This window comes from Clarias gariepinus, chromosome 19 (genome assembly GCF_024256425.1).
Source record: "Clarias gariepinus isolate MV-2021 ecotype Netherlands chromosome 19, CGAR_prim_01v2, whole genome shotgun sequence".
Lineage (NCBI taxonomy): Eukaryota > Metazoa > Chordata > Actinopteri > Siluriformes > Clariidae > Clarias > Clarias gariepinus.
Genome location: NC_071118.1, coordinates 23,022,346 through 23,037,277, shown reverse-complemented (window position 1 = coordinate 23,037,277; position 14,932 = coordinate 23,022,346). Strand labels below are relative to the sequence as shown.

Here is a 14,932-nt window from a genome sequence, read left to right as displayed (position 1 = left end):
GGTCATGGTTTCAAGCCTCAGCACCACCAAGTTGCCACTGTTGAGCCCTTAAGAAAGACACGTAACTTTATCTGCTCAGGGGCACTGTATCCTGGCTGACCCTGTTCTCTGATCCAGTCTTCCTAATTGGGCTAAGCAAAAAAAAAAATGTACTGTGGTGTAAGGTTCATGTGACAAATAATTGAGTCTTAATCTTATCTCCTGCTAAATAAAGTGACTGTTGTCACCGTGTCAGTTTATCTTTAAGGCACTGGTGCGTTTCCCCCAACACTGTGAAAGTGAACTTGAACTTGAGATGAGGCCAAAATATTTGCTTAAGTTTACAGTGTGTGACATCTCTGACGGAGCATGAAAGTCGTTAAAATGTGCAATTTGTATTGCATTTCTTTCTTTCTTTCTTTCTGTCTTTCTTCAATTTGTCATTGTTGCATTGTCACGCCATTGTCTGTTTGTATCAATAAAAATTAAAGTGTTCTTGCTCTCTTGTAACAAAAGTTTTCTCTTCATGTCTTTTTTCTCTTTTCACTGCTCTATCTTAATTTGCCTACTGTTAAAAAACTAATTTCCTACAGCACTCACCCTCTCACTCAATTACTCATCGTCTATTCCGGCAGGCAGAGTACACCCTGGACAGGGTGCAATTTGGGAACGCAAGTTAGCCTAATCTGCATGTCTTTGGACTGTGGGAGGAAACCAGAGTGCATGGAGGAAACCCACTAAGCATGGGAGAACATGCAAACTTTAAGCCCACATACCCGAGGTGGGAATCAAACTCTCGATCCTAGAGTCGCGAAGCGACCACTAAGCTACCATGCTGCCTATCGTACATCAATATTTCTGCAAAACAGCTATGTGCCAATGTGCCTATTCTTAAAAGCGATGTCGAAGTAACATTGAACTGAACTGAACCAAGTTAAAGGCTTATGACTTATTTAGGTAGTTTTAACAAAGTAAATTACCAAAAATGAAATCCATAAATATTTAATTTGACTTTTTTATACTCTTATCCACCGGTGTCGATAGGCCATTTTTAAATACTTATATTTAACTGTAGATGGAAGGTTTTTCAAGTCACATGAAAAAAAAAGATGTTCTATTCTTAGCTGCTGTTCATTTGGAGACCTACTCCCATGTGACTTGTAAAAACCTTCCATCTACAGTTCTCTGTTTAGTTCTCTGAAAGTGCAGCCTCTCAGGCACATTAACACTGTGTTCCCAACATTGATTGAAGTCATTGCATCAGAAAATATTTTTGACATTTTTTATGTCTGCCAGTTTCCAACTAAAAGCAGCAGTATTGTCAAAGAATTAACAGATAAATGTTATTGGCACCCACACAGTTTATTCCATTGTCCAGCCTCATAGGTGTGTGGTTTATATTGCTAATCAATGTAGGTTTAAAGTTATATGCTGTTTTCTGGTTACATTTTTCTGATTGTACCTGTACATAGGATAAGGTTTATACGGTAAACAGCGTGTGTGATCAAGAAGACTCATTTGAGTACTGATTTTGAACAAGTCAAATATGTGTTAAACATCTATGGGGGCTGAGCCCACCTTAACTGAAAATCCTAGAAACGCCGCTGACTGTATCGTGTTTATAGGAGGCTTGGTGTTTAGCAGTGTCGCCTTGCACCGCCAGCGTCCAGGGTCGATTCCCACCTCGGGGTCTGTGCATGAAGTTTGCATGTTCTCCATATGCTTGGTGAGTTTCCTCCGGGTACTCTGGTTTCCTCCATGCAGATTACGCCGTACTATGGATTGGCCAAACGCACCCCCTTCCCCGCTCGCGACCCTGCCTTAAGATAAAAGCGGTGCAGAAAATGAGTAACAAGAAGGAACCTGGCAACCCGCGGGGTAAAGGCAAGTTAAGAAAATCGCTAGGGTTCTTCCATTAGTTTAGTGCGAAAGCTATTGCTAACGCTAGCATGAAGCTAAGATAGTTAGCTACCTAAATGACAGAAGTGTCTTTTTTTTTTTTTTATAATAATTATGCATAACTTATTTTTTTTAAGCAAAACGGTTATTTAATCAGTAGAATTCTTTTTTTCACTTAATGTCAATGTTTTATTTCCCAGGCAACTTTTAAACGCAGTGTTGCAGGCTAAAGCAGCTAGCCTGTTAGCCAAACATTGGATGCAACAGACTTGGGGATTACAGGCACTGAGTTTATTCGTTTAGCTTGTTAGCTGCTAGCTGTGTGTGTTGCAGAGAAAACAGTTGATATAACGGTATATTTAGAGATGTTCAGTGAAAATGCGGGACGTTTGGAGGCGTATAAAGATACCGAGCGGATGCGGGAGTAAAGCGGAGGAGCTCCACGGCCGGGCAGAGCGCAGACGCCAGGCTCTGAGGTAACAAACACTGCTGCTGTATTCGTGCAGCGCGATTCAGGCGAAACAATGGCATAGACGTAAACAACGTTGACGTTTTGGTAACGTTAGCTGTGTATTGCTAGCATCTGCTCACTAACTGTATGTACTATTACTATGGGCAAACACAAAGGATTTCTGCTTAAAATTAACCCTTAAAGCTGATTTTTGGCACAGTAGAATGGTTTATCTCCTGCCAGGGTATTTAATTTGGGAACATGAACACATTTTAGTGAAGTTTAGTTTGTTAAGCTCAGCAAGTTAATATAACTGTAGATATTGACAAGTGTATTTGCTGAACCATCAAGAAACTGGCTCTCATGAAGACCATCCCAGGAAAGTAAGACCAAAACTTACCTCCTGCTGCAGAGGAGAAGTTCATTACCAGCCTCAGAAATCACTTAATAACAAACAGCACCTCACAGATTCTCGCTGTTATAAAGGCTTTACAGAGCATAAGTAGCAGACACTTAATATCAACTGAATATGAACTTAATATCGACTGTGCAAATGAGATTATTGCCTATTTTGGATGGTTTCAGCATTATTATACAATATAGAACTAAATAAAAATCAGGAAAGACATAGGAATTAGAAGTTGTGTAATTCAACACCATATTTGTTTATAGTTTTTAAATTATATGTGTATTAATTACATACAGTGGTACCTCTGCATAGGAAAAGTCTGCCTAACAAAGTTTTGCTTAAGAACTGCAATTTTGCAAGAAATCTGCCTCAGCCTTTGAAGCCAGCTATGTTGCGTCAGTGAAAAGCCAAGTGAAGCGAGCTTACATGTTTTTTTTTTGTGGTGGCTTTATTTTTTTTGCTTTTTCTGCAAGATGTAGTGAAGACAAACGGCACCAGAAGAATGTTATCTCAGTAGCAAAAAATAAAAGGGAGCCACTTTCAGTTTCATTTTTAAAGCAGCAGCAGGAGGTATAATAAATTGAGGAAAAGGGAAGTTAAATGTCTATTTAATTCATATTTTGTTTCATTTACATGTTTTTTGTAAATGCTTTGATTATTTTTATATACACAAATTTGCCTTAAACTTTTTTTTTTGTCTTAAAAAATTTGCCTAAAACTTTGCCTTAACTCCCCTCCGGAACAGATAGAATTTGTATGCAAGGGTACCTCTGTGTGTGTCAACGTGATCCATGAACAGTAAATTACAGTATGACTAACAGTAAATAGAGCACCAGGGGTTAATATTTCCTTATTTTTTTTATTATGCTTTATATTTTAAATTGAAAATTAAACGTTCTGTGGGGGAGTTAAATATTAGTACTAGCAGCCGTAAAAGCAGTATTACGGTAATGGTAGTTTCATGCTAAATTTATGTTATAACAGTATAATTACCTTTATGAAAATTACAGCCTGGCGCAGTCTGACGCAGTTCTAGCTGGTGAAAAGTTTTCTGACTGGTAAAGGCTATTACAATTGAAACATTTTCTAAATTGCAGTAATTGATGGTACGTCATAAAAAAATATTTTAAAGGAAATATCCACCCTGAAAAATAAAAAATATTATTTATTATAAGTCACATGGGAGTTTCGATGACATCCAAGATTTATTTTATATTTTTATTGTGATTAATTGTTTGCCTTTTTTAAGTTGAACAATATTTAGGGAAATTTAGCATAAAGAGTTTTGTTCAAAATAAACTACCCTGTACAAGCTGGAACCAACCATTTTTTATGCAATTCCTTCTTTAGGAACAATTATGGCTGCTTTTGCTGCCAGACAATGTCTTGAATCGATGGTTACTGTCCGGGTCTCCATCATCTTCAGGATCTGAACAGAAGATGAAGGTGCACATCGATGTGGGTGATAAAAATGAGACAGCTTGTCCATCGCACACATTGAATTACACCATCCAGGGTCAAAAAGACATAATTGGGCTTGGGGAGAGGAAGAAACACCTTGTTTTTGAGGACCATCTTTGTAGAAGCACACTGTATGACCAGTCAGGGTCAAAATATCTTGGAAATGAATGTTTACAGATTTCGAGAAAACTGTGTAACAGTCCAATGGCAGAATCACAGAGTGTAATTTCACACTGTGATTTGGACATGCTGGAAGTCTCGGAGGACAGCTGCTCTATACCTGAAAATGGTGATAATGACCGTAACGACAATTTCACAGCCGAAGTACAGCAAGCTTATAGAATATTCCAGAGTTTTCTTCTGGAGAAGCACAAAGCTGTGACTGCCCCATTTTGGTTCCCTGTTGGAGATCAAACTGCAAACGAAATGTCTTTGAAAACGATAGACGACAAGTTCGTCAAACAAGAATATGAAAGCATCACAGAGTTTGTGGCTGATTTCCGCCAAATGTTGGAAAACTGCTATAGATTTCATGGTGTTGATCACTGGATCTCTAAACAGGCACAAAAACTGGAGATCATCCTGGAGCAAAAGTTGACTCTGCTCTCAAGGTAAGTATGCCAAATAAATAAATTAGATAAACCCATGACTCATCAACTCACCGCTGCGTGTCTTCTGATATCATGTGAAAAGTATCAGCATACAAGCAGAAACAGGCAGAACAGCTGGGCTGCACCTAGACACGTGTTTATGTGAATTTTTTATCTTGTGGTAATTTGTCCAAGCAGTGGTTAGGTTAGGTGATGGTTAGTTTTTCTTACAAATGCTTGAATGCTTATGTGAATGTGTGAATATTACCACTAGGTCAGCTACATTTAATTCAATCACTTTAAAGCTTAACTTTCACATTAGGTTCGATACTTTAACAAATGCACCTATAAATGACAAAATGTCATTTGAGTTTCTTTATTTGTTTAATTTTTGAATTTACTTTTAATAGGACACTGAGAGAAAAAACAGCCTTGGTTGTGACTTCTAAGGGTCGTTTTGGCACTGAAGATGAAAAAGCACCGGTTGGCACTTCAACCAGACGTCGATCTGTGCCACGAAACTTGGCAGCCATTTCTGTGGGTGGATCAGAATCCATCATGGTGCAAGCACTTCGGTTAGAGGAACAACAGCGGGCCAAGGAGGAAAAAAGGTAAATTGTTTGCTGTTCATCGTTAAAGGACTCGCAATTCTCAGATCACACACAGGTAGATGATTAGTCTCTGACACATTCCATGTAGACCAAAAATCTTACAGCAACAATGCAAATGTACATTGACCTCAATAATGTGAAAAAAGGAGAAAAAATTAATTAAAAAATTGATATGATTAAATTTTAAAATTGGTGTAAAAGCTGTAGGCCCACATGGTTCATTTAGGCTTGAAATCTGTGACTCATCCTTATATCTGTTTTTAATTGTCTGAGTTTTTTTTTATGGCTATGCCTGGGCTTCAAGTGATTTTACATACTTATCTGTGTTTCATATCTACTTTATATAAACTAATGGTTATTGAGTAAATCAGTACCCATCTATCCCTTGTGTGTGGAAAACTTCTTTCTTCGGGGCGGCTGATGGAAATGTAATTTCATTAGGGCTGTCAGTGTTAACGCTGGCCCAAAAATTTTTCAAACTTCCTTGATGTGACAAAAGAGCATCTGATTTAACAAATTCTAAAGCTGGTAGAAGTTCTAAAGTAGTAGTTGCACCCAGAAAACAGTTCTGAGAACAGTTCTGCAACAGTTAGAATCTGCCCTTATTAGATTGTTCCAGTGCCTAGAACGGTGCGTCTCCTACTTCCGATTCTAGAATTTGTTTTGAAATTTGTCTAAAATTAGAATTTTAGAATTTAAGGAAGTACAGCCCCACATGTTCTACAACAGCACTCTTAGTGTATTCATTTGCATAAACCAAATTGAAATGGAAGGTATCATTTTGTGTAGACGAGAGCAACATTTTTCAAGTTTATTAATAATTTAGTTATGTAAAAAAAGAAATGCTGAAAGCATTTGCTCCTTGTGTCAAAGCAGAAAAGATCAGCTTTAAAAACTTCGTTTTCATTGCTTAATTTTTGTCAGTACAGTGAATAATGTGAATTTGTTTATTGATGTATAATGGTGGTTCCTTTTTAAAACATTAACGTATCTCTTCAAGAATTCTATTGTGAGAACATTTAGTTTTTTTTGTCATGTTGCTTTTAATTATTAATTATTTTTTTAATCATGCTCCTTGACACTTAGGCAGCGAGACCTTGAGAAGAAAGAGGCTGGGGAGGCATCTGCCAAAGAAGTGGAGGAATGGGAGCGCTCATTGCTCTTGTTAGCTGAGCCATGGCCCATCGGCACCATGTGGGAACTCCCTGCTATTGGTCACTTCTTGTGCCTGGCGCAAAAGGCCCTCAAACTTCCAGAGATTGTATTCTTCGAATTGGAACGTTGCCTGCTAATGCCTCGCTGTAGCTCTTTTTTGGCAAAGATCATGACCTCCCTGCTTTGCCCTCCTCATCGAAGAATAACACTCCACAGGCGTCCAGCACTGCCTTATCGTCGCTGGGAGGTGGAGTTGAGACAGAAAGTCTTAGGATGGTACCAGTCTATAGGCCGAGCCAAGGACCAAGAGGCTTGTGCCGAACATCTAGGACTTTGCCACCGTTTTTTCTGGACCCTGGGAGAGACAAGTCCATTAGAAGAGAAACCATTCCATTTGTTGCCGTTTAACCAACGTGTTTGGTTGCTTAAGGGCCTTTGTGACAATGTCTATGAGACTCAAAAGGACGTGCAGGATGCCGTCCTTGGACAGCCTATTCACGAGTGTCGGGAGTCCATCTTGGGCTACGACAGTCAAGAGAACACATACATACACTTCCCGCATTTCTGTGGTGCTGATCTGCGTATATATCGCCAAAGTCCTTGTCTACCACTGGAATTTCCTTTGCCATCATTTTCTGTGAAGAAACTACAGCCTGAAATAGGGGACAGGACAGAGGAGAACCTGAGTCCTTGTCCCGAGAAAGCAGGTAACTGGGAATCATGTGTCCGAGATGATGGCTCAGAAGAAAGTGAGGTATATTGGAAAGTACCTGATAAACTTGAGTTCCTTTGTAAAGAGGAGTTACCAAGTCCTCAAATCATCGAGGACCAACCCATGGAGGTAAAGCAATGCCTTGAATTAAAAGAAGACAAGAAATCTATAGACTATGAACCTTGCCTTAGGGTTGGCATGAATTGCTACATGGGCAAATTTCCTGCCAATTCTTTAAATACACATGCTTTAGAAGCTTCTGTGCCGTTGGAAATTGGTGCCACAGTAAAGAGTGAAACTTCTTGCCAAAGTCTTCAATGTCAAAGACATTCTTGCCCCAATTGTTTCATGGATTCCGGTGCAAATCCAGAGCCTCACACATGCCTTTGTTTCTTACCGGAATCAGACAGGACGGCTTCTGTGATTTTTCGACAAACCAGTCTGTCAAACGCTGTAACAGGGAAAATACAGTCCAGAAAAAAAAGTAAAAAGAAAAAGAAGGAAAAATTGCTTGGAGTCAAGCCTGGGACGGGCAAGCTTGGTCTGAAAAAGCTCCGACAGGCCAGAGTGGCCAAAGGCCCCATGTGCAAAAGTGCTGCTGACTTGAAGAGGAAGGATAGGAGACGGAAACAGAAGTTAGGTGAGGGGGTTGGAACAGCGATGTTGGACTATTCCATTTTTTCACAAATGTTTCAAACTTGCGTTTAGTATTTCATTTTATTAGCTGACTACTTCCTGTTAGAAAAGGTACTCGATTAATGCATAATGGAAATCATTCCAATTGCCAAAAGTATTGCGTTTGAATTGTTTTAATTATTTGTGCTGTATAATATAAGAGGTTCAAGTCATAGTCAGTGAGCATGTTTTATATTAAACTATGTTAAATACACCTGCATTCTAAGACAGAAAATCGTTGTCTTGATTATCACAATACAAAGTACCGGCAAGACAAATCTGCTTCTCGTGTTACAGTATGTATCATGATGTTTCAGTATTTATTGCGAGCGATACTCATTTACACACTAGGTGGCAGCACAGAGCAGGACATTTAAAAGTGACAATGTTTACTCAAAATTTTAAAAAGTTAAAGGAACGATTATGATATATGTCTCGCACATGAGCAGCCTTGCTTCATATGGCTCCTGTAGTACACGACTGACAACTTTCTGACACTATTGAGTACGTCCATAGCGTAGAAATCTGGTGGTAGTTACTGAAAACTTTTGTACATACACGTTTACTTTAAATACACATGGTTTCTACTTGAGCTGACTAATCACACTTGTCTAAAAGTGATTCATAAGCATAATCTGTGATGTGCTGAGAGATGACCTTGAGCTACTGGAAATTAATTACAGTGGGATGAGGAAATACATAAAATAAAATCACGATCATTGTTCCCTCATCTGTAGAATTCTTGCATGTGATGCACCTTGTGACAGTAAGCATTGTGCTTTTTGATGTCACAGATTTTTGTTATTTAATTAAGTTATTTAATTTTGTATGAATAATATTGTCATGAAACACATTTATCACATTGAGAAAAGTAAATGGCATAAATACAATGTTCTTTTAGTGTAACAACCAGGGCTTTTAGATATGCGTGCTGAAATTGGTGCTCTGATGTTTAATTCTCTATAAACAGGGAGAAAGTTTATTCCCAAGAAACCGCAAGAAAAAAGTAAAGATCAATCTTTGCAGCTGCCGACAGAGCCATCATTTAAGGTAAAACATGCCTATTCCTGCATTTGCTAAATATGTAGGTCTAGATTCCCATGTCTTGTTTACAATATAAATACAGCTGCACTGTGAGCTCATCTGTCATTTGACTGTCCTACCTGAATATCAAAACCAGATGTGTTTTAACTGTACAGATTTTATTAAATCATTGAACTGCAACTGTTATTAATGCTGTTATTTTTGCCCCCTTATAGCTGGTCTGCACAAGTTTGGATGAACTGCGGGATCTCATCAGTAAAACAGAGGATGAGCTAGACGAGTTGGAAAGCACCAAAAAGAGATGTGTTAGTAAGACGGGGAATTTTCGCAAACAAGCACACACAGATTAACTGACCTTTAATATTATTCGCACATATTCATTCGTAATGCTAATAGAAATGGCTTCTATGGAAAGAAAGTACCCCATTAGCCTTCATTAACAAGTTTTCCTTTTCAACATTTCAGGAACGGTGGTACATTAAGAGAGAAGCAGTGAAGGAGCTTCACATTACTCTTATAAGACTGCTAAATGAGCTGTTGCCATGGGAACCCAAGTTACTCAAGGCCTTTCACAGGAACAGGTAAAAAAAAATGCATTATATTGATTTGTAGCTAATTTGCTGTTAAGATTTTAAGATTTATTTAGCCAGCCATTAGCATGAAACCAAGCTCGGTCATTTCTCTCGTCAGGGCTCGATTAAAAAAGGAAAGCGATGACTTTAAAAAGCATCCTGAATATAAAAACTTTGTCCGAGAGGAGTGGGTAGCATCCGATGCAGATGGAGACGCATACAAAGAAGGCTCTTCTTCCACAGAGATTAGCAGAGAATTGAAGGATGAGGACAAAACTGAAAGGCTTTTGAAAGGAGGCCCTGAAACAACAGGTAATGAATTTTAAACCTTTTTTTAAAGAGTTTTTCTTTTGTCACAATAGGGCAGAGATCATTTTCCTTTGAATTACTTTCCAAAGGTTTTTAGTTTCTGCTGAGTCCAACATATGTGTATCTTAACTATCCGTTGTTGTTTTTTGGCTTAACCCAGTCCATGTGTAATTAATTTTCAAGTAATTCATCAAAATGGTAATGTGATATGTATTTAAATAAGTAAATGGTTTATTATTGTTCTCATTTTTCCAGATTGTGAGAATCATATTGGAAACCACTCATTTACACACGTAGTCAGCAGACCAGAAGTTAACTCGTCTTTGATTGATGTTGGACCTTTCACTCGAAGTTCAAAGCATCGTCTGCGTGGCATGGATGAGGACTTCAGTCTTAGCAAAAAAGCAAAGATTTTCACTGATGATTCTGTGACTTCTGAATCAGAAAAGAATGTTACGTCTGGGGACCAAACAACAGCAGAAGGACACGCATCAAAGACTGAAACAATGTCAGTGGTATCCACACCTCTGTGTGCTTTTCCAAGGCGCTGTAATCCAATTCAGGCATTGCTGGCCAAGAGTGTTGGAAATAAAGTGACTCTAATAAGTCATCCACAGGTAGCTGTGGCGGCTCGAACTTCACAATTTCTAGACAAGGCCATTACTGCAGCTTTATCCACAACCAACCCCACAGCAGTTTGTCGACCTAAACCACAACCAGCACCTGTCTCCATTCAAACACAAACTTCCACAGCACCATCTGTACAGAAGCCCATGCAGGTTGTATATAAGGGTCCAGAAGGCTTGAGTTTGGTTAAGAATAACAACACACCAGTTAAGTTTTCAGTGCAGCCAGTCATACATCAGAAAGCAGGTGAGAATGCAATGCAGCAGGTTATTATTTTGCCTACAAATCTACTCATTCAAAAGACTGAAGAAAAGAAAGCTCAGCAGCAATCTAGTATTGCTGCTGTTGCCACAACCAAGCCAGCTACACACTTATCTATTACTTCAGGGTTTACTGTCACAGAAAACAGGATACCGGTTCAGCAAGTGTCTCCGTTAAAAACTGTTACCACTGTAATGAACTCATCTGCTGTGTCACCTAGCTTGCAAAAACCAGTGTCTTGTGGAGTTTCACCTGCCCGTAAAAAACCTGCTGAACCAAGTTCAACCCTGAAAGGATCCACTACGTCTACTTCAGCCACTACTGAGTCCAACAAATGTGATCTTAATCAAGAGTTAAAAACAGTGTGCATCAGAGACTCGCAGTCCATTCTCGTCACAACCAGAGGGGGAAACACAGGAGTGGTGAAGGTACAGACTTCAGACAACAGTGGTGCCAGTGTTTTAACTTCCAGCCCGATTTTCACTTTCTCCCCCAAGTTTCCAGCTTTCCTGGTGTCCAAGGAATCTACTGTCTCAACATCAACTGCTCAAACTACTACTACCAAGCTATTGCCTGTTTCCTCTCTAAATGATGACAGCATTTCATTTTACTCAGCAGCAAAATCACCTTTAAAAAGTGCCAATCTGGTTAGCTCGTCACCTCTGATGGAAAGATTAAGTAGTACAGTACCCTTTAACAAGGATCTGCCTTTGCCTGTCTCGGACAATGCATCAAAAAGTGCCCAGATATTAATTGGTATTAACTCACTAGTTCCTGCCAACTCCCAAACCAACGCTAGTGCCCCTTCATCCGGGTGGGCTGTCCAGACCACTGCATCTAAAAATATAATTCGACTTTCTCCAAACAGATCACAAGATACTACCACTGATCCAGAGCAGTCTGCCTTACAGAAATTATTTGTGGTCACATCCACTACAAATGTCCCAGCATCGATATCAAGTATCACCACTACTTCTACTTCTTCTGCTTGTCTAGGATCAAGCGTCAAGTTTATGAGTCAGTCTGGCTCCGCCTGCTCTACGGTTACAGTTGCTAAAGGGTTAATAAAGTCGGAGTCTAGTCCTCCTGTCACAACTACATCATCAGCATCTGAAGTCATGAAAGTTACACCCAACCTAGGAGGAGCCACCGGCAGCACATCTGCTGGTACTCTGACTGAAGTCCAGGGCATCAACATTACTGGATTAACAGCTAGAATACTGGACAAAACTACAGTGACAACCAAAACAACAGACATTGGCACAAAAGTTAGACCTATGTTGATGCCCAATGTACTTGCACCTTCAACTGGGCAAATGTTTGTCCAGAACAGCAACTCTAGGCCAAGTAGCTGTGCGTCTCTGAATATTAATGGTCCGGTCAAGGTCACTGGTTCTGTTGATGGTAAAAGTGTTAAGTTTTCCACTTATGACACTGGACATATGGCCTCCTCTGAACTCCTGTCAGCAGCACAACAAAAGACTGTGTCTAATGTTATGTCAGCTGCTATCTCAGTATCAGACATCCTAAATAATAGATCGGAGCTAGTAGTTAGCAGCTCAGCTCCAAATATAGGCTGTTCTGTAGTAGGGAGCCCGTTTAACAAAGGCGCTACTTTGCCAAGGGGAGTGATTCAGGACAAACCTTTGAATAGTACATCTTTTAGTAATCCTTTTACCCCTATCAGACTCCCTGTCATTAGCACCATGACAAGGGTCCCTCAACCCTTAGCACTGAGCACGACAACAGGAAAACCTGTGCCAGGCAACCCTTCTACTGGAACTCGGTCTGTCATGGCTTCTACGGCGAGACCTCCTGTAAATGCCATCCTTGGCACCACAACAATTCAGGAAAAAGTCGTCATCAATACTACTGGTCCAATTGCTCCTGGAACTCAACTCTTAATCAACAACGCAAGGTTTGTAGTGCCCGCTCAAGGACTTGCACCGGGCAGTCATGTTCTTCTCATCTCGAGTCCTACTGTGCATCCTACAGGCCAATTGGGGACAAATCCTGTATATCCTGCCCCAAGGGTGGCAGGTACTTTGACTCCTTCTGCTTCAGTTGTTCAAGGTCTAAACATGGTAACACCCGGTATAAGTTCACAGGGTTCATCAGTCAGGCAGCCAGCACCCATCTCAGCAAAGCCTGAACAATCTGTTTCTCTTAATAATCTTTTAACTGTAGTCAGGTCCCCACCAGTCACTGTTAATTCTTCTCCTCCTGCACAACTGTCTCAAGTAGGTACTACCCAATCATCTGGGCAACAAGGCTTGACCCACATTGTAAGACTTCCATCGTTTTTACTCCCTGGAGTGAAAGAACACTCTGCTGCTTCTTCATGTAGTGTTACCAGCTGCTCAAAAGAAAACATTACAGTTCAGTCACAGAGATGTTTGAAGAGCATCAACACCCCGGAACTTTTACAGACAGGACCTGCACCAAAAGCAGTTGCAACAGCAGTAAAAACCGTGATGTCCTGGCCATCCCCAGTGGTTACTATGTCCCCCATGAGTAGTACGGTATCAAGGATGCAGACGCTGCCCGTGGCCACTGTACCACCGATTGGCAGCACTATCACTTGTAGCCAAACCACGTGTGTTGCAACAGCATCTCCATCTATCAACACACTTTTAATGGCGACCTGTCAACCAGTTAGACCTGTGCAACCTAGAAATATAAAAATGACAGTCCCTAGCAATACTCTACTGGTTAAAAGCAAGACTCAAACACAAGTCTCAGATGAGCAAACCACTTGTACATCCAGTAAACTGTTGTTAAGTCCTGATGGTGCTATTTTGAATGTACTTAAATGCCCAGCTTTACAGAATCTAATGGTTACAACAGATAAACCGGCACTGGGGTTAACCAGCCCTAATTCGCCTCTGGATCCAGAAAGAAACGCAACATCAGATAATCCAGAATTCCCTAATTATTAAAAATGTGATTTTAAATTAATTAAATAATTAATTTGATTACCTCCTTCTATCCGCCACCACCCCCTTTTCTCTATCAAACGGTTTAAATCTATAAAATAAGCACTATTTTGTATATTTGACTTTGTATATTAGACGCCCATGATGGGAAATGCTGTCATGTATTTTCAAATTTAAATTAGAATGGCCAGTATTGTATATAGTAAAATATTTTTGTGTGTTTTCCTGTTCCCTTATCTTATGAAGTTTCAAAAGTTGTACTTCATAAGATAATTTTAGAAGGATTTGGATATTTTGTAGCATTTTTTTTTAACAACTGACCTTTATTGAATGATTCATGTTTTATTATTTCATATGCTATACACTCTGTTAGCATTCTTCTTGCACTTCATGCCCATGGTAAAAGATTTGATAAAGAATTTGAATTTAAGCTGACTTGATGTTTTCTATTGAACACCTAGAGATGTTAAAAGAACAATTGCAGGTTAAAGTGCTGCTGCATGGATAAAGGTGGGAGGTTGGAGTTATTTAATAAATTGCCTGCCATGGAATTAAATAAAATTGGATCACTTGCATATCAGATAATATGAAGATCAGAAATAAATCCAGTGATTTCTTCATTACCAAGGATCCTATCATTTATTTAGCAAGGAGTTTAGAAGCATGTTCTTTTTTTATTATAGCTTTAATATGGTTAAAATCAGCTGTTTAAAAGACTATACAGTTAATGCAAGTGAAAAAAAACAGCATTGGTGAGCGAAAGTCGATGGATTGTATTAGGAGAATGCACGGTAAATAATGGAAACGCATGCAGTGTGATCGATGAGAGGCAATGAGAAGCACTGTTAAACAGCACCCCTGCTGGTTTGCCTGAGGTAATCTCTGCAGGACGTCCTAATTATACGGTAAATCTGAGTGAAATATTTGGTTCATGAACTGAACAGATTTGTGGAGATCTCGCTAGATGTAGTAAGTGTTGCTTACAACAATACCTCAGCTTTTCGTAGATGTTAATAATTTTGTATAAAAAAATTTTTAAGTAAGATTAAATATTGATAGTAGGGAGTGTTGCAACATTGTCTAAAGAAGAAGGAACGTATTCAAAAGGAACTACTTTATGACTAGTGTAGTGTAACATAAACATGTTAGTTATGATGATAGCTTGAGAAGAAACAGTACTGTGTAAAGGTCTTTAGCCACTCATTTCATCATATTAAATGATATAGATTGAATTAAACAAA

General features: G+C 39.3%; 1 protein-coding gene across 3 annotated transcripts; it reads left to right on the top strand.

Moving 5' to 3' along the window:
* The first annotated feature begins 1,989 nt into the window (after positions 1–1,989).
* Positions 1,990–14,293, top strand: LOC128507498 (uncharacterized protein KIAA2026). Of its 3 annotated transcripts, none has more exons than XM_053478467.1 (9): positions 1,990–2,354; positions 4,089–4,196; positions 5,200–5,400; positions 6,487–7,907; positions 8,913–8,992; positions 9,202–9,291; positions 9,452–9,567; positions 9,677–9,870; positions 10,123–14,293. In XM_053478467.1, coding segments are annotated over exons 2-9 (5,676 nt in total). In that variant the 5' UTR covers positions 1,990–2,354; positions 4,089–4,194; the 3' UTR covers positions 13,695–14,293. The 3 variants fall into 3 exon arrangements, with proteins under 3 accessions (XP_053334442.1, XP_053334441.1, XP_053334443.1); XM_053478466.1 differs by having other exon boundaries at positions 4,089–4,810; XM_053478468.1 differs by lacking the exon at positions 10,123–14,293 and having other exon boundaries at positions 4,089–4,810; positions 9,202–9,295; positions 9,677–9,809.
* Positions 14,294–14,932: the final 639 nt, after the last annotated feature.